Source organism: Gavia stellata, chromosome 8 (genome assembly GCF_030936135.1).
Source record: "Gavia stellata isolate bGavSte3 chromosome 8, bGavSte3.hap2, whole genome shotgun sequence".
Classification (NCBI taxonomy): Eukaryota; Metazoa; Chordata; class Aves; order Gaviiformes; family Gaviidae; genus Gavia; species Gavia stellata.
The window spans coordinates 38815811-38836151 of NC_082601.1; the positions used below are offsets into that span (position 1 = coordinate 38815811).

Sequence of the window (20341 nt, forward strand, 5' to 3'; positions counted from 1 at the left end):
GACATCCACCAGCTGTCTCTGGCTATGAAGAAACAGCTCTTTTTCTGTAGGAAATCTGGGATTGTTTTTTATAAATTTGCTGTGAAAAGTAAACAGATAATTGGGGAAAACAAGACAAAAACTTTTTTTCCTTGGCAAAAATGCAGAATTTTGGGAAATAAATCTCTACCAATTGGTCTCTAAAATTCTTGGTTTTGTCTTTTCCTGATTTGCTGAACCTCTTAATCTTTCATGTATCTCTAGAAAGAAATACTGCTGATGCCAGTAAGAGCTGTATGTGAAAATGACACTTTTTGTATTTTTTCACACTGCTGTCATGCAAACAGACTTTGGGTCCAGTGCGCTTAGTGCTGCACAAACATCTGCTCAGGCAGTGTCTGTCACAGGGAGGCTCAGTGGACAGGACTGACAGATGCAGGAGGAGGCAGTGGGTACAGTAACCCCATTTACGGATTGATGGCTGAGGTTGGAAACACTTTGCTTGCCCAAGCTCACACATGGTCTGTGTTTAGAGAAAGCAGAAATTCACCTAGAAACCCTGGGAGTGCAGCTGTCTGAAAGTTTTATATCAAAACATTTTTCAGTAGGAAAACCTGGTTTTGATCAGCATTCCTTGGTGTTTTGTTTTTTTTTTAAAGTGGGTTTGAATATCTCCCTTTTTCCCTGAAATCTATAAAACAGTTGCTCTTTATAAACATCTTATTGTCTGTAAAATTTTAGGAGTAGGACAGTTCATATTTTTAGTAATTTTTTGAAGTTTCTGAAACTTTCCTTTTTTTCTACCAAAAGTCTGATTCTGTTTTACTTTCTAAGTAAATTTTTTCATTTTTATCAAAAAATATACTAAAAGAGCTTCAGCATTTTGAATTAATAGAGTAGAATAGAATAGACTATTTCAGTTGAAAGGGACATACAATGATCATCTAGCCCAACTGCCTGACCAGCTTGGGGCTGACCAAGTTAAGGCATGTTATTAAGGGTGTTGTCCAAATGCCTCTTAAAAACTTGACCAGCTTGGGGCATCGACCACCTCTCTAGGAAGCCTGTTCCAGGGTTTGACCACCCTCTTGATAAAGAAATGACTCCTAATGTCCAGTCTAAACCTCCCCTGGTGCAGCTTTGAACCATTCCCACGTGTCGTATCACTGGATACCAGGGAGATCAGAAGTCCCTCTTCACTTCCCCTCCTCAGGAAGCTGGAGAAAGCAAGGAGGCCGCCCCTCAGCCTCCATTTCTCCAAACGAGACAAGCCAAAGTCCTCAGCCACTCCTCATAGGACATTCTTTCCAGCCCTTTCACCAGCTTTGTTGTCCTCCTGGGTGCATTCAAGGACCTTCACATCCTTTTTAAATTGTGGGGCGCAGAACTGCACGCAGTACTTAAGATGAGGCTGTACCAAGGCTGAATCCAAGGGGATAATCACCTCTTGACCAGCTGGCTATACTGTGGTGTTTGCACCCCAGGATGTGTTTTGCCCTCTTGGCTGCCAGGGCCCACTGCTGACTCCTGGTGAGCCTGCTGTCGACCAGCACCCCCAGGTCCCTTTCTGCAGGGCTGCTCTCCAGCCACTCCTCTCCCAGTTTAGACTTGTGCCTGGTGTTACTCTGTCCTAGGTGCAGAATCTGGCATTTCGCCGTGTTAACTTTCATCCCATTAATCACAGCCCAATGCTCCAGTCAATCTAGATCCCTCTGCAAGGCCTCCTGTCCCTCAAGAGCGTCAACAGCACCTCCCAGTTTGGTATCAATATATCAAAATTTACAGTGAAAAACAATTTGGGTCTTATTGAATTAGCTCAACTTTGGACACTCATTTCCACAGCCCAGCAGAAATTCTGTTCTTATAAGTCATGAAGATGATCTGTAGGAATTCTGTGAACTGGATTTTCAGATGCTGGACTCTGAATTCAGATAACTGAACACCTATGGATGTTTCATAGCACAGCGCGTTCAAGTAATCCGGCCTTGAGTTCACGTCTCCCAAGCCTGCTCATTTTGAGTGAGAGAAGGCAGTAACACAGGAGCAGCGTAGGTTGTTTTACAAGTGTGGTTAGGTGTTCCCACTACATCACTGCAAATTCAGTGCCTGCTTAGGCCGGGTGTGAAGTGCCACTCCTCAAACTGTTTTTCCTTTTTTTTTTTTTGTGTGTGTGTGTGTGTGTGCAAGTCTGGCAACGGAGCTAAGGGCAACATTTGAATAACAGCTTGAGCTAACTGCAGTGGGGACCAGACTGAAGACTGATTCATGGGCAGCATTAAAACAAGAAGCTTTGCTAAAGGATGGATTGATAATGTGCCTGTTGCTCTCCAGGATTTTAAGCGAGAATTGATTAATGTTTTCTATCTGCTAATATTAAGGCCATTTATTCACTTAGATTATGCTCATTTACCAACAAACTATATTTTTCATTTTTGTCTCTTGTGCTGAGGAGTGCTTTCAAGATTAGTTTAAGAATAAATCACAAATCTTGCTTCTGGTTAGTATGCCAATGATAAGCAGCATTATTAGTGCTATTAATTACATAGTGTTTGCTGGCACCCACGCTCCCCATCACTTAGTCATTTAGCTTTCTGCAGAGTTCTCCTATTGAAGTCTGTGGGGCTGCCCACATACATAAACAAAAGCATGTGTCTGTTGCGTGATTGAAGCCTTAGATGTTTTTATATTCCTATTTGTTATTTATATGCCATTGCAAGCTCACATGCCCTGCCTTTTTTTCCCATCAGATCACATAAATATTTTCTGTGCCTTTCAAATGAAACTAATATAAATGTGTTTGGGTTTTTTTTTTTGTGAAAAAGAGAAATATGAAGTGCTTGTCATCTGTGCTATGAACTTCGCTTATCTTCATCTTTCAATTTTCGTGTTGGTCTGGGATGTCTGGAGATAAGTCACAGAAGTCTTAAATATGGAGCATGTTCTAATAAGGTTTTCTTTTCTACTGTTCATTTTCCCTAACATATTCCCAGGCGTTTGCAATGACTAACCAAATTCTGGTGGAAAAGTCAGTTGTTGGCTGGAAGGAGATAGAGTATGAAGTTGTGAGAGATGCTGCTGATAACTGTATTGCTGTCTGCAATATGGAAAACATTGATGCTATGGGAGTCCACACAGGTAGGCTTGGGCACAGGGTGGCTCACTGGAAATGACTCGTTAACTTTTTTAATGCAGTGCCCTTCTGCCTGCTGTTATTGCCATAGTTTTGTGATTGATAAAGTGGGCTCTAGAAATACTCTTCAGGTCTTGGATACAGCCCGTTAGGGTGTGAAACAGATATTGTTAGGCTAAACCTACCCCTATGATCCCTTTTTCCGTAAGATTGCCTGGCCTTTCCAACTCTGGGCTTCTAACTCTCTGTGCTTTTCATCAACTGTGGATCCACAGGTTTGAATGTCTGTGGTAACTTCACTACTAGCAATGGGTTAGCAAAGAAAGTGACCTGTGGGGCTAGAATTTACTGCTGCTGAACTGCTTCTCATTTTCCTTCTCTGCTACCTTGTGACAAACAGGGGATTCTGTTGTAGTGGCTCCAAGCCAGACACTCACTAATGAGGAATTTCAGATGCTGAGGGATCGTGCCATCAAAGTTGTCCGACATTTGGGCATCGTGGGAGAGTGTAATATCCAGTTTGCTCTGCATCCGACTTCCCTGGAGTACTACATCATTGAAGTTAATGCCAGACTCTCAAGAAGTTCAGCTTTGGCCTCCAAGGCAACAGGGTAAGATTATTTAAAAAAAACCCCCAAAATACTACAGAACAAACAAATGAATAAACGAAAGCTGAGGGGAGAAGAACAGAAAGAGAGAATTACGATAAGGGACTTGGATCAACGTATTATTTAAATAGGTAAGTGACAGCTGCAAGGAAGAGTTCCTGCTTCTGCTCTCCATACAGTTAAGACAAGGAGGCACAGGCTTAATTTGCAGCAAGGAAGACTGAAGCTGGCTGTTGGGGAGAACTCTGGAGTGGTCAGGTCAGTAAGGTGCAGATTTCTGCCCGGGAAGCTTCTAAGAACAGTTCTTGTCAGCATCTGCTAGCACTGACCCTTGGAGAGTCGGTCCTGCTGGGAGGTGGAGGAGGGGGTTAGTGAGCCCTCCAGGTCCATTCCAGCCTGCTGATACTGTTATTACAAATGGAAAAACTCCCAGGAGGTGTGTGTGGGAGCCTAATAGCTGTCCTTACAAAGCATATCCACTGTGTCCATATGTTGGCTGCAAATCATCTCTGGGACCCAGAGGACACAGTTATTAATGAGCTGTCTGTCAGATTGATGCAAATGGTATTGCTAGCTGCCTTTGTTTTGTTGGCTAATCATAAACTAATCAAGATAAGGATGGTCAGAGCAGGCTGTTTAAAAATTGGCTTCTTAATTGCACTTTGCGGATGCTGTTGAGAGGCACAAATTAATCTCTCATTTGCAGTTCTCAACAACTCTTGTGGTTGTTGAAGTGCCGTAGCAGACTAGAGATAAGCCATGATGTTGGACAGTGGGCGTTTGAATTGTTTTCCTTTTGGATGACAGACTTGCAGCAAAACATGTCTGTTTATGTGGTCTCATTGTGGGTGTGACAGATACTTAAAATGGTGGCTTTGCAGGTAATAAAGCAAGTCCCAGATCGAGGTAGGTAGCTCTACAACGTGTTAAGGTAGGAAGCTGGACGGGCCCTGCTGTGCTTGAGCACAGTAACCTTCCTTTGTGTTGAGGAGGGAAAATCACCTCACATCTGTTTCATTTGATCCACTCCTGGGATCTGCAAAATCAAAGTACTTCCCACTCTACCATTCTCTACCTCTCCTCTATGGCAGGTATCCATTAGCGTTCATTGCTGCCAAAATTGCCTTGGGGATCCCCTTGCCAGAAATCAAGAACGTGGTGACAGGAAAAACCTCTGCCTGCTTTGAGCCCAGCCTGGATTACGTTGTTACCAAGATACCCCGGTGGGATTTGGACCGTTTTCAGCATACGTCCAACCGGATTGGAAGCTCCATGAAGAGCGTGGGAGAGGTGAGTGCGAGACTCTCTCCTTCCCTTCCATTCCACCACTTGGGAAAGTAATTTCTTTTTCTTGGAAACCCTCAGAATATCTATCTTCAGGGCCCTAATAGCTTTTGAAGGTATTTATTCAGCTCAAATTAGTTTTATCCAGTACTATAATTAATTGAAATGAGTTAGGACTGTGTAATCCTGGATATCACAGTGTGGATTAATAAATGGTTTGACTCCTAAAGGAAGAGACCACTTTGGATCACCTGAGGTTGACTTCATTCTTAACACTCACTATAGGTGTCTCAGAGTTAATTTTTGTTTGGGGTTCTGTAGTGGTGTTAATTAGAGTATAACTTCAAGAGTTGTAGTCTGTTAAGATTTTCAATGATGTCGATGACCCACAGCTCTCGGCTGTTCCCATAGTTGTTTGTTCTCTCTGTTAAACCCATATGCCAAATCTCAGCCTATTTCTGCTCTTGAAATCCAAACACACTCTGTAATCTTGCTCTGAAGTTTTGGCTTCTCTCAGTGATTAAGTCTGTTATATCTGGGACATGACAGTGTGACTGTTAAACCCTGATTTTAAGGTGCCTGGGACAATAACAGCATTTTCAGACCATGTTTTAAGAGGGGATAAATGAAGCAAAATGCGTAAATTACCCACTTAATTAGTTAATTACATATCAGCTACCAAAACAAAATAATTAATTGTGTATTTTTTCAGCTGCTTTTTTTTTAATACTTTTCAAGTAGCTATTACATTAAATTATTTTGACATGTGAGACCTTCCTAACATCAATTCTACCTTGCTCAGACAACAAGCCTTCATCACAACTGGAAGGATTAATTAGAACTTGATTTTCCAGTGGCAGTTTTGGCTTTTAATGGCAATGAGTGGTTTTTTTGTAGGTTTTTTTTTTTTTAGTGAGTTGATGCTTACTGATATTAACCCTCTCTGCTTAAGAGTTTTTGGATTGTTCTGTAGAGCTGGGGTTCCTAAATACAGTTACCTTGTGCACCATCAGCTGTAAACACTTCCTGGCCATGCAAATTTGCAAGAGGAAGTATCGAGTCTTTCTGGTGGTCATATATCACAGAAGCAGAACTGCATAAACCCCCTGTCCTTCTCAAGGCGGGGTGCTGGGTAAAGGGCGGGGAGATACTGGAAGAGTTAGTGCTCCAACTGTGCAGGTGTATGACTGCTGGGGGGAGAACTGAAACAGGGATGGAGAAGCTTAAGAGATTGAGTTTGCAGCTGGTGGAGGTACTCAGGAAAAAGGTTAGTCTCCAGGACCTGTGAGTAGGAGAGGGTGTCTTTGAAGCAAAGAGCTTCTTGCCGCTGCGTCTCTATTAGTATGGCACAGTTGTCTCCCTACACTGGAGCTTGAAGCTAGATTGCAGCACCTATTGCATTTTTATTAATTGAACAGTCTGGCCTGGCCTGTTTTTTCCTGAGCTCTGTTGTGCTGGGCAGTGGGCCTGGAGCTGTGAGAAAACAATGTTATTTTTTTCTTTGACATTTTTCAACATTGTGTTTGAGAAGATTTTTATGCTGTTAGGGTTTCACTGCACTGGGAAATAAAAATGTAGAAATTTGAGAAATGGCTCTGTTACCTCACAGATTTCCACAGAGAAAGGCTTGTTTTCTTATTAGATGTGATGTCAAGATTGAAGGAGGGAACCCCCAGCGCTGCTACGCCAAGGAGGAGTAATCCTTTAAGAGAACCCTCACAGGGGAGTCACTGTTAAATGTAATTTGAAGGAAGAGTAACAGATTTCTTCTGAACCTTAAAATGCCCACTGTGAGTTTCTATCTCTAACAGGTTGTTAAACAGAAATATCCTTCTATATTACTACACCCATGCTGCTGCATAATGCTTCCCTCTACTAAAGTGCTTCAAAGCAGTTTACAGGGGAGAGCAGTGGCTTCCTGTAGTTTACAGATAGGGAGACGGAAGCAGAAAGGAGTCACTTGTCTGAAACTCCTGTTGATAATATTGGCAGAGTCAGATAATATCGGCTCAGTCAGCTGCATCTGTCTTAAAGCCAGCAGGACTGTCTTAGGGAGGAGGTCCAAAGGCTGTAATCTTTCTCTATGTCTATCTCGGTGGTTTAAATTTGCACTCCTCTGTTATTCAGGGGATAGCTGGGCAGCAGCTCCCCATAGCTAATGTGGAAGTGCTCTCTGTTACAGGTCATGGCTATTGGACGCACTTTTGAAGAGAGCTTCCAAAAGGCCCTGAGAATGTGCCACCCCTCTGTAGATGGCTTCACTTCACATCTGCCTATGAATAAAGCCTGGCCAGCCATCGTGGATCTCCAGAAGGAACTCTCTGAGCCATCCAGCACTCGGATGTATGCAATAGCCAAGGTAACAAAAGATAGAAAGCCCTTGACCTATATCCCTTGAATTATAGCTACCAGATTGGGTCAACTGAGGCAACAAGTTCCTCACCCCCTTGCTTCCCTGTGTCAAGCATACTGGGACGACCTGTGTAGGATCCTTGCTGTTGAAGTGCAGATATTCTCTATTGCATGTAATTTCCTCTGCAGAACATAATAGCTGAGTGGGTATATGACTTTTAATTTTCCCTGCTGACATCTGTATTTTCCTGCATCTTCTGTATTCAGGCAACATGTTTGCCTTTTGGTACAATCTTAACCAATGCTCATCGCATTCAGCAGCAGGTGCATTCCTGTGTCCTGGCACTTCAGTTTGTAGTTGAGTGTTGGTGGGGACCTGTATCACTTTGCTTTTGCTTGTTCCTATAATACAGTTGTTTGCTAAGTATTGGCTAATGTTCAGCCTGATTGACACTAGTGTGTCAGTCAAAGTTGGCCAGTTTTGCAGATTACCCTTCATTTATAGGAAGGGAGGAAGGAAAAAGTGAAGATCCTTTTGAGAACTGAAACAAAGGATAATAAAGAATGACAAGGTGCAGTCTGTGAGAGCACTGTCTTTTTGAAACTGTTGCATTATTATGGGCTTGAAACTAAAAGAAAGTAAAACTCTTACATTAAATTTAGCACGCAGGAAATCTCCTGTTCTTTGAAATAGTCTCAGCTTCCCCTAGTGTTCTTTTAACGCCTCTCCTGTCACACTGGGCAAATCACTTCCTCTTTCAAGGTGTCTGGGTAACAGGTTTACCTGTGTATATCACATGGTAAATGTGGGGTTAGTTACTTTACAAGGTAGGTGCAATTTCACACTTCAGTTTTGCTACAACTAATTCGTCCATCTGTCCATTCCCTGTATGAAGAGAAGGGGACAGCTGTCTTTTATAGCTCATACTTACTTGTTACTTTTTTTTAAGACTGCAAACCTTCCTGGCAGGGAACACCCAGTCACTATTTTTTGTGCCCCTGAGTTTGTGTAGTGGAGTCTTTAAGCCCTTTGTGCTCATGTGTAGATACATCTCATTACATCCTCCTCATGAGTGTGGGAGTTGAGGTTGTGCTGTATTTGTAAAAAAGTTTTCACATAGCTGTTTGTCTTATGAATGGCCTGAATGAAAAGCACGAGATGTTCTATAAATGTGTGGCTTGTCCAGCTGTTGACTCTCACTTTTCAAGCTGGGGAAATGCATGTCTTCATAAGTGTAGAACATCCTTCAGCAGCTGTGCTTGGTCTTTACTATAGCGTTCTCTTGTGACTGAGAGAAAAGTCTTGCTTCTTGTCTTTCTGAGTGGCTCAGAGAGCTTTTATGAAAGGTTAATCTTAGCCCCCATGTTAACACAGGGGATCTGGGGAGATGAAGGTGAGTTTCGGCCCCACTGAACACGCTGGGTGTTCCCAGCTGGTGGCATTTTCACTGGGAGCTGTTGAAAAAAGCAAGATCAAAGTCTTAATCCCTCCCTATAAAAAGCCGCCTCTGTCTGACACAGTGCACTAATTCGTCCCCGTTAATAACTGAGGCAAGCAATATCAGTAAGAGGTACTTCTGGCAGCTGGGGCTGCCTGTCTGGAAATCCCTTTCCAGCTTGCTGACATTTAAAAGCCAACAGTTAGTCCCCGGTAGCTGTCAGCTTTGTTTGAAACAGGATGCAGCTTCATTGTATGTAGTCTCTTCCCCCCCCAAGCCCCACTAGTCAACTCTCCAAGGTTTCTTACTTTTTCTCTCTCCTTTGTCTGTTGGATGATGAAAACAGTAACTGTTCGGGTGAAAGGGAAGGGAGTTCAGCAGCCATTCCGAGCTGTTTCTGTTGTAATGGGACTCCCTTTTGTAATGTAAAAGAAGGCACTAGGAGAGAGGCTGAAATAGATGAGGCTTGTTGCTTGGCCAGAGTGGCTGAGGGCTGCAAGGATGTAACTGCCTGGTGAGCAGGGCTGCTCGGGTTGTATCAGATCTTTTCTGGGCCCTCTTAAGGATTGTATACCAGAGGCATCAGAAGACTTACGCTGTGGATTCGATCCACGCTTTATTTCACACCAGGGCCCTGGTTGTCTAGTTGTCCACACTACAGATGTGTTAGTTTGCACTTGTGCTCCTGTCTGCAGGCAGCTAAATACTTCCTTTGGTGAGGAGCAGGGATGGGACTGAAGGAAAAAGGCTGCCGGCCCTAGAGACAGCATGGGCAGCTGAGCTGCCCTCCGTTGCTTGGCCTGAAGACCAGGCTTGCTCCCTGACTCACGGTGTGAAGGCAGTCCTATAAACCCCTTGGCTTCCCAGCATGGGGCCAGTGTCTACTGGCTGGGATGCTCTTGAAGGTGAGCAGGGCTCTAAAGTCATGCTGTCCTGCTGTGGCTCCCTTCCACTTTTTCCACTGTGTGTTTAGGCTGTACTCCTCCATGTAGGTTTGAATAGAGTAAAGCCATTGGAGTGCTGTCCAGGGCCCCTGATCGTGTCCCACAGGGATTTTCTGCCTGGAAACCTGATTTGCCCCGGTAGTGTGGTGATTTGGGAGCAAGAACTGTCTGCAAACTCATTCTTCTCTCCCCATCTCCAGATTATGGCACAGGGGCAAAGATGGTTTATTTTCTCTGACCCTCCTCTGATTAAGGAGGGGAAGGCATTTGTTTTTTTCAGTTTCCCTTTACAATCCCTAGGACTTTTAAATAAAGTGTCCTAAGCAGATTAAGTGTATGTGGTCATGCTACCTGTGTGTGTATGTGTGGCTCAGGAACCATTGACTGAATATGGGAGATCCTCAAGACATGCAAGTCTGCACCTGTTTTGTGAAAATAGATGGGCAGAAGAAAAACCTGCTTACATCCCACTAATGTGACAGTGTGACCTTACCCTCCAAGCACGAAGGAATCAGGATGGGAGGGACCCCTCACCAGTTGCCTCATTACCAGTATTATACCCAGAAATGTGTGAGAAGCCCAACCTTGTTATTGCCAGTGCTCGGGGGGACCACTGTGATGCCCCCAGACTTCTTTTTGCAGGCTTTTGGAAGAGCAGTGTATGTTGGGTGCCAACTAGCTGAAAGTTCGGTGTGTAAGTGACTGGTTACTCTAAAGGAGCAAAATGTGCATTAGAGATTTTCACTGCTGTTTGTGAGCGAGCAGGCTATTCAGGTCAGCAGCTTATTACCTCTCAGGACACAAGAATAATCATGAGAGGGAGACCTGGGCAAGCTGCCTGGAAATCCTTTAGAAAAGGTAGAAGGTAGTGTCAGTATTTTGCAGTGCCCGATGAGAGCTGTTACCCATCCCTTGTCTGTGCAGGTGGTGCCTTCTTGGAGCACAGCACTAAAGTGACCTGTGCATTTCTCTCAGCTGGCATAAAGTCTCCACATCACAGTGCTGAAGCATGCGGTGACGGTACAACGTTGTGTCCACAGCTTGATAACTCAGAGGAATAATGCCGGGGTGCAGTGGGTGAAACTCATTCCTGGATTAATGCTGGAGTTTTCTTCAGTGCCATTGCTCTGGCTTTGTTCCAGGGATGCTGCCCTGCAAGAAAACAATTAAGCATGGTAACAAATTAATGAGCCTGATTACTTCAGCTCAGCAAAGACACTGTGCTGGTATTATCATTATGGTTGATTATAGTTGTTTTATCAGGAGAGTTGTAACTGTACACCACTGGTGAGACCCAAGAAATATCAGTGATAGAATATACAACTGCAATATATCAAGATACAACTGCCCCCTAATACAATCGTTTTGGGAGGCTCTCTAGCATATTCCTCAGAGATATTTTTTTAATACTGCAGTGTCCTCTAAAACATTGTCATTTGAATATTAACTCTGTAGGGTTCATTTTTACCCCATGATTACAAATAGTTTGATAAAAATAAAATAAAAAAATAAACAGCTCCAGCAAGATAATGCAGGGGAATTTGAATGATCCTGACATTAACTTGAGATACAGAGAGAGAAGCCTGAGTTATGCTGTAGCTGCAGTGTGTCACCCAGGACTGGACTTTCCCTTGCTTCAGGGGTATTTCAAGGCCGTATGTTTTGATTCAGCCTTGTGTTTCAAGGGTAAGTCAAGATTTATGCTCCAAAGCAAAAAGTTCCTCCACAGCTGAGAAGCTGGACCTTGCTGTTTAACATTTGCAGCTAGGAGGTTGGCGGTGGGTCTGAGATTTAGGCAACTTGAGTGGCAAGGGGTGCAGGTGGAGGAGAAGGCACCGCAGGCTGAAAATGCCTTGCTGTAGGTAGTTAAGGCATGTGCTCAGTGGCCGCCAAGCCTTGTTGCCATCAGTCCAAGTCTGGCTACTGGCTCTGTGAAAAGTAAATTCTCTCTCTCTTGCCCAAACAGAAGCCTGCTTTTAGTACTAAAGCATGTGCAGAAGTGACTGGTGCCTCTCTACACTGTTTGAGGGGCACATTTTCAGTTGCTGTGGGAGACAGGATCCTGGGGTAGATGAACCTTTGATTTGTCCAGCTTAGCCTACAGTACATTTTATGTCTTTATGCTATATAGTTGTTGCTACCTACTTGCAGACTAAATCTGTATTTGCGAAGCATGTATTAAAGGGGCCGTTTGGTGCTGTCCTTTTTTTGGCAGGCCTTGGAAAATGAAGTCCCTGTGGATGTCATTCACAAACTCACAGCCATTGACAAATGGTTCCTCTATAAGATGCGCAGCATTGTGAACATGGAGAAGATCCTGAAGGAAGTGAACCGGTAAGAAAAAACAACAGCCTTGTCCTAGGACACAGTGGTCCTTCTGGGGATCCTTCTGCTGGGAAACCTGTGGTAAGCCCTGAGCAAAGATGCAGTCAATGCTTATTTCAGTGTTTGGAGTAAGTAAGTGTTGTCTTAAAACCCAGTTCACTGCCTTACCCGGACAGAGGAAATTTCTGAGAACGCTCTTTTTGGTAAAAGAAATTCTTTGAGTGCTTAGGCACCTTGGCTGTTCTCAGGGATTATGGAAGTTCCAGTTTATTTTGGAAAATCCTCACTGTATCTCTGAGGCTAAGGCTGGGAATGTGGGTGGCCTGCAATGGGTAACAGCAGGCTGTACTCCTGTACCGAGCGCAGAGTTAGCCTTCAAACACAGGGCTTGTCCTGACTTACTATACCTGAGGGTCAAATACGCTGCCTTTTTTTCCTGGCCTGGCCAATTGATTTTTACACTTTTGTGCCTTGCTGTGATCATGCAGTATGTGTTGCTTTTGTACTGCACTTTCAAACATCTATAATTCCAGACATATTTAAATATAAATCTTCTTCTTTCTTCAAGAAAAATGACCATATAAAACTAAGCAGGGAAGATAGCAGTAAATTAAAGCGCCGGGCTGTATTTCAGTTCCAGCCTCTTGCTGACTTGAGCTTTCCCTTCATGGTTTACGAGGTTGGGAGAACCTCCTTGCTGAGTTATTGGCTGTAGCTTGGCCAGCTTTTCTGCTTCGGGTACCCGTTGTGTTAAGCACGTTTCACCACATGATGGCACTGGGAGCGCACCGTAGCCAGTACGTCACCAGGGTGCTAGTTAGTTCATCTGCTGTGATTTCTGCTTCTTTGACCAGCTGCACGGCTTTAATTGAGCAGCTCTTGCTCTTCCTTGCCCCCCGGAACAAGCTGGATCTGGAGCTAAACAAAAATAAATGTGGAGGGAGATGTTGAAGAGAAAGAGCAGCTTGATTATTTACAGAAATGTGTTGTTTGGCTGCACAAGTTTCTGCCCTCTAACATCCGTGTCATGTTGCATTTGTCTTGAGCGCCTTAAATATGTATGTGCAGCTCCTGAGGAAGAAAAACAATATATCCAGAATTTCCTCACTGTTGGAGTGGCATGCTCTGGAATGATGCACTTGGGACCCCAGAGGCTGGCCCCATCCTCAGCTGGTATAAATCCAGCATCACTCCGCAGAGGCTAATGTGCCGAACTATCCTATATCACTGAGGTTGCTTTCCCTTTCTCTGCGGTGGGTGGCAGGCAATAATACAGCTCGTAATGTGATCAATAGCTGGTACCATCCCACGCAGTATTTCATCCTTCGGGTGACTAGGCAGCAGACTGTATAGCCGGCCTGCCACAGCAAGCCCTTGTGCAGTATCCAACCTTGCATTTGTATCATAAGCAACCAATGCTGTGTCCCTTGTAAGTGGATTTGTGCAATTCAACTTAGATTGCAGGTGGTATAAATTAACTTAGTCTCCTTCACTTATCAGTGCAGATTTTCACTCTGGTATCCTCGCTCAAACCTTCCCAAGGAAACTCTCTTACCTCACAACCTGTGTTGGAGGGAGAGGATGGACTGTCTGGCTACATTATGTTGAAGGCACATTGGCACAAAGGCAAAGAGCCAGGGAAAAACACTTCTGACCTGAACTAAGAGACTAGTCCAGTGAGCCACATCAGGAAACACATCTCTGTAATAGCGGAGGGAAAGCTAATTGAGTGATGCAAATGAGACTTGGCACACATGTGCTCTTCCTCCAGCCAGCTGTTTCCAGTCCCTGGCATACCAGGCATGAGTTTTACCTGTGCTACAGGATTATTTCCAATTGAAAAGAATGGGCTGTGACACCATCATTGCTTTAAATCTTCCTCTTGTTGAAATACAGTTACCAGAAGTAGTTGCCCTGTTCCCAGGTATTGTTGCTGGTTGCAAGCTCACTCTCTGTTTAGTCAAATCCATCCCTTCCTTTTTGTCTCTGGATTGGTTTGGGGGTTCTTTGCAGCAAGGTTTTGGATGCAGTTGGAGTAACATCTCTGCCAAGAGTCTTGATTTGGGCCCCGCAGAGCTGTTGTAGAGACTGGTAACAAGGAGATGGTCTCTGCCAAGAGGGAATTCAGAGCTAGAACAAGTGGATATGACAGACAGATGGGGAAGGGGGATCAGAGGCAGGCAGAGGCCTTTGTGTGCAGTTCAGCAAGCAGCATTTATACACCACATGCTGCCTTGCATCCTCGCCACATGCAGCAATTCAGAGGTGAGCAGAAGGCCTCACCGATTAATGCAGGGAATCTGTTTCCAAGTGTGAAAGGTTGTATGGGGTACTGTTATGGGGGGGAAAAACCTTTCTGACCTATAAATATTTGTCTGTCCTCAGTGGTGTACAGACAAGGCCAGCCATTTGCAGAGACAGTGGAAACTGGGAAGGGTACTCTCTGCCCCATTTATGTTTGTCTCAGCAAACTTCTTTCCAAAGAAGAGTGGACCTGGTGCTGGTGAGACTGTATAGCTTTTGTCATGCTGCAGCAACGTTTCCATTTGACTCTGCCTCTGGGCCCTCTAAGATGGAGAAAGAGTTGTTTCAGGTTATGTGATTTGGCTGCAGGAAAGCAAATGGCCTGAGTTGAATTGGGAAAAGAAAGCCATTTTGAAAGTACTTGCAAGAATATCCAGTAATTTCATACACATGTCAAACATGTGCCTCTGCTGTTTCTCCTGTGACCTACACATTTTTCATTTTAAGTGGAAACTTACATTGTAGGTTTTTTGTTGGTTTTTGACTGATTACTTTCATACCTTCAGTAATATAATCTTAACTATAACCTTCCCCACCACACACAAACAAAACCACATATACATACACACAGAGAAAGAACAAGCACCATCCCATGCTGTCAATCCATGAACATGGTGTATGGAGCAGTGGCAGTGCAATAGGATATGCTGTTACCGGGAAATTTTTTCCCTAGATTTGGCCTCGCTTGTCCCGTGAGAGAAAATGGAGGGGAAGGGCCCTGGAGTGACCCCAGTGGCTGTTCATCACACTGACAGCTCATGAAGGAGATGGAAATTTGAACAGACGATGTCTAGCTGTCTGAGGCAGTAAGGAGTGAGATGTGACTTTAAGGCCAGGTTATGGACCTAGTCCAGAGTGAGTCAGATTTGCAGGAGGGTCCAGTAACACCATCATCCCCAAGAGCACAGCTGAAGCCCAGACTTGGAAGTAACATCTGGGGCGTGTTCAACTCAAGACACTTGTGGCCTGGGTGCAAGGGAAAGCCTCTTTTGGATTTTGCATCTGTTCTTTGACTGTCTGCACTGAGGATTTGTTTGCATGTGGCCATGGTTGTTTTTATCTGTTCCTGATTTTGTTATCCCCGAGAACTGTGGCTGTATGCAAGGAGAATATATGACAAATACCATTAAGTATACGTAAAAAGGTAAGCAACTATGATGAAATCATCACTTATGCCCAAGTGACATGGGGACAAAAGTCTTGTTGAAAATCACTAGGACTTGTGCTCCTAACTCACTTAGACATCTCTGTAGCAATTGAACCTGCAATTGATTGTGTTTGCCATTACTTGGGAGATCGCAGGGATGGGGGAAAAGGAGAGGTAATGGGGTCAAATTCACTGCTGGGGAAAATCTGAGTAAGACCCAGGGGAGGCTGGGCCATCTTGCAACAGGCAGAAGTGTCTATTGCCCAGCAAGGAACACTTCCATATTGATAAAAGGTTGTAAAGTAGAATTCAAGTGAGAAAGGAGGAACATGATAAACCCTCATTTTGCAGTTGAGGAGCAAAGCATAGAGATGGTAAACTTGCCCAAAGTCTCAAAGACAGTCTGACAGAGCAGTGAGCTGAACTCTGCCTTCTTAACTCTCAACTCTTCAAATTAACCTTACTGAAAACAGCAGATCTTCTTTTTGGTGGATACAACTAGCCAGCCTACTAGCAGTGGTAAATGATGGCACTAATTGTGTTTTGATAACTTTATACTTTGGAGGTTTGTTTTGGAGGAGAATTGCTCTGTGGGCATTGAGGGAAAACACCTCCTGGCCTGTGGTTTGCTTGAAAGGGGTAAGCGCAGTCCTGAGTATTGCTGCTCTTGTTCCTAAAGAGACACGGATTAATATAAGGGAAAGCAGAAAAAAGTGGGAGGGTGCAGACCCACTTCAGCCCAGCATTTGTAGCCAGGTGCTCTGCTCAGTGGCCCATGGAAGAAGTTGTTTATTGCACATTCCTTTTCGAAGCTCATGTCCTTGGGTCTGTGAAAGGTGTGCTTTGAAAGCTGCTTGCTGGAAGCATGACTTGATTTCAAAACATGACTGTGGTGGAGTAGCCACAGAAATACAGGTGCCGGAATTCAAACCCGGCTCCAGCTGGTGACCTGGGAAACAATGCAGGGAGGAAAGATCAGACAGGCCATCAATAACCTGTGCGCTTCCACCGTGGTTGTTGCACACTCACCCTTCTCAAAAGCAGTGTTTCTGCTGACTTGCGTGCTTTTGGGACAGGTCAGAGAGCATAAGTCAGATCTTGTGTGGGTATAAAGCAGAGCAGGTCCAGTGATGCTAAATGAGGCTGCGCTGATTTATACTGTTTGAGGAGCTGTCACTGACGTATTTGTAGTACTCGCTTAAAACTAACTGGGAAGATTACTTTTGTCTTCTTTGTGAACTATGGGGCAGGGAAGACTCAGGAACAAATTAGGAATTCGGTACATGAGGAGAATATAATATAAGTAGTTATTCAGCACTGTTGTTTGCGCTTTGTGTGGATCTGACATAAGATACTTTCTATTTGTCTTATAGAGCCACTGGTAATAATTTCACAGCTGTATTTTCTTTCAAAGCATCTGTACATTTGTAAAAACACAATATGCATTTTTTTCCTTGATACAGAGGATATACAGGCATCACCCTTTAAAAGCCATTGGTGAATCTCTGTAACCTGTACCTACAATACCAGAAGCAGGGGAGTCTGTACCATGGCATCCCAGCAAAGACCTCAAAGCTCTTTTTTACCAGGGGTAGAAAATAGGCTTTGAGGAAGCATCTATGACCTATTCCTTGGCTGTGTTTTGGTGTGAGCTGCTGCTTCAGCGCATCACTTAATCCTAAGTATGAGTTATTTAGGTCTTAGGGCACAGTGTGAGGTTCGTGTTACTTAAATCAAGATGTCCACAATGAGATTTATTAGCCCAGGGACCTGAATGTTAAAGATGCAGAGCACTGGAGTGGCAGTTGTTCAGTGAGCGAGATTTGTTGGTTTACAGCTCCTGCTTCCCTAAACGCTCCTTTGACAGCTTTTTGTCAGTCATCTCATGAGTTTCTCAGGAGGGGAAAACCAGGAACAATCTGTCTCCTTGAGAAGAGAAGCAGGGAAAGAATTTATACGCAGATCTCATTATTTTAATTGTAGCATGGTTAAAATCTTGTAAAACATCAGGAGCAATCAAGGAAACCACTAGGAGCCTTGAAGCAGAGCAGGACAATGAGGACAAGAAGAAGAATATGTCTTCGTACATAATCCAGCCTGAAATCAAGTAGGCTTTTGAAACCCTCCAGGTCTATGACTACTGAGAAAGGAAGAGCTCTCTCAGGACCGGGCATTAGGCATTTTTGGTTCCAGCGCTTCTTGCTTTTGGTCCACTTTGCTTGCCATAGCGAAACTGTAGTCTGGACTTAAATCCACCTCCTCCAGATTTAGGAGGAGCTGAGTTCAAGACTGGTGGACTGAGCCAGAGTGTGCTCAGCTTTGCAGCTCCTATGTGCATGTCCAAGCCACATGAATAGCTGCTGAGATAAACCAGAGGTGACGTGCGGGAGTGAGCCTGTGGGCTTACAGGGCAGATGTTAACTGATGTAATAGCTGTGTCCCAAATGCTCCCAGCTCAGGCTTTGGCCCTCAGTTCACAAAATGTTCCTCATCCTTTTATTTAAGACCCCTTAACATGCTCCTAAGTAATATGTGGATGGGCATAAACTTGACAACATACCTAAAATGAAGCAGAGCCTGATTTGGGAGGCAAGAAAAAGAGTGCTGCTTCCCATATCAAGCTGGGGCTTTCTGCCAGCATGTTTATTTAGTATTACTCCTAAACTGGTGGATCAGATAAAAGGCAGTCAAGTGGAAGAGAGGGCCGTGCTGAAGCGAGCGGGCTGTCCTGATAATTGCAATGCTGCCACCGTTCCTCCAGTCAGTTAATAGATTTCCCCAGGTCCTCTGTGCCAGGTGAAAATTTCCTCATTAAGGGGAATTTATTCCATTTCCTTGTATCGCTTATTATTGAAGAAATGACTGGATGGAGTTCCAAAGGTGACAGGGTGGAAATTTAAATAAAAAGCAACAACAAATCAACACTGGAAGTTGAAATGGCAGCACAAGCAAGGTTCAGGAAAGGCTTGTATTGTTTATAAACTACAAAATGTGCAGGGGACTTTAGCTTTCCAAGGAAGTGAACAGCCACTAAATGATTATGGCAGTGTGAAAAAGTCTAATCATCTGGTTTTGAAGCTCTAAAACTTTTGCAAAGGTGAATGTTAAGAAGAAGGAGCATTATAGGAGTCTGGAATCATGGCCACTTAATCATCCCTTGTTTCAGACTTTATTATAAACCAGCAAGGGAGTTTAATCTTTGGAAGACTTTCTGCTCTGTGTTTGAAAAGTGAGTGATGCTCCAGGGGAAGGTGGAAGGCAGTGATGTAGGACTGGGTCATGTGTTCGGGAATAGCCAGAACTGAGAATTTTTTTTCGTCTCTTTATAGTGCTGGATTTCCGGTGAGCTCTTGGAAGGGTTATTTGCACCCAAGTGTTCAAAGAGATCAGCCTGATTCCACTCTCGCTGGCTTTAGCAAGTCTAAAGGGCTGTCTTTGAGCAAAGGCAGTGGGATGCTGGGTCTTCAAAATCATCACCCCTTCACCTCTGCATGTCTCAGTTTTGCTATCTGCAAGATAGGCATCACCCTACCATACTGTTTGCATGTTTCTTTATATTCTTTCCATGAAAGCTGAGATAAAAATGCTAAAAATTACCCTTATTAGTAAATGGAAATTATGCAGGTATGAAGATGCATGTCCAGTACATGCAGAGAGTCAGCCTGATTTCCACACCAGCTCTGAGGGTTTGCAGCTCTCTGATCCAGTTCCCTTTAAACATGGTAGAGCAACTCTGCTGGCTTAATCTACCTGCCCCTTCTGCTGGTTGTGCCTCCAAATCCCTGGGAGCTGCCTCAGAGGCTTTTGGCAATTTCTCATTTCGTGGCAGATTTTGGTTTCAAGTGCTTGGAAAGCAGCCCTGCTGGGTGTTTGACTCTTGCTGATTTTCTGTGACAATATTAAATGACAAAACTGTTACATCCCCAGGGCTGGGTTGTCAGTTCTAACCTTTCCTGCCTCATGGGGAGCTGGGTGCGTTTATTCCATATAAAGCTGCCTCCATGGCAGTGAGAAATGAGAAAACCCTTCCTGTCTAGGTGCTGCTTGAATAGAGGTTCCCACCGCATCTTTCTTATTAACCACATTGAAAACTACATGTCTTATCTTTTCTTTATCATGCATTGGGAATAGCAGAGGAAAAAATGCACAGTTTCATTTCCACTTTAGGTACTCAGCTTTTCTCTTGCAGACTGGTTGTCCTGTACAAAACTGGTTACCTTTTTGCATGGATTAGTTAGTGTCCTAAACTAATTTAAGCTGCTGGCCCAAGGCAAGCGAATCACGTCACCAAATAATCACTGCTTCTCTTCTACCTACCCTGCTGGGGGGGACGGCGATGAATGATATTGTTATAATGAGATACAAAAAACTGAATTGAAACAAGCTGCAAATGAAGGCAATTTTCTTCCTCTGTCAGTAATCAAATGACAGCCAGCTATGTGTGTTTCTGAGGCAGAAGGGGAGGGAGATCAAGGGAGTAAACTGCACTGAAACAGGCTCATTTTCTTGGGGTCATCAGGTCTGCTCACTCGTATTTAGGGAATGCTGAATCTAGGAGAGAAATCTAACGTAGCTGCATTCTTAATAGCCGTCGACGGCTAGCATCTGTTTTGCCGGAGAATTGGCAGATTTTGCTTGCTGTGTTTCCCCCTGGAAAACACCCATCCATGCCTTCAGTTCTGGAGTTCCCGGTTTATGCAAGAAGTCCTGCCTCTGAGCTGAGATCAGAAAGTAGAAAGGGCTGAGGAGAAGCAGAGGAGTTTTGTGGTGGAGGCGTTAGTGTATAGGAACCGCAGGCGTTAACATACTGCGGTGCTGCAAAGCGGGTC

The 20341-nt window shown here is 44.1% G+C and overlaps 1 protein-coding gene across 1 annotated transcript in view; it reads left to right on the forward strand.

The window, feature by feature from the left end:
* CPS1 (carbamoyl-phosphate synthase 1) overlaps positions 1-20341 on the forward strand; it is a 96531-nt gene that overhangs the window by 36791 nt on the left and 39399 nt on the right. The window contains exons 17-21 of the mRNA XM_059820495.1: positions 2970-3114; positions 3510-3720; positions 4809-5007; positions 7184-7360; positions 11952-12070. Of these exons, the coding sequence (XP_059676478.1) occupies positions 2970-3114; positions 3510-3720; positions 4809-5007; positions 7184-7360; positions 11952-12070 (851 nt within the window). The remainder of the gene's footprint in view (positions 1-2969; positions 3115-3509; positions 3721-4808; positions 5008-7183; positions 7361-11951; positions 12071-20341) is intronic.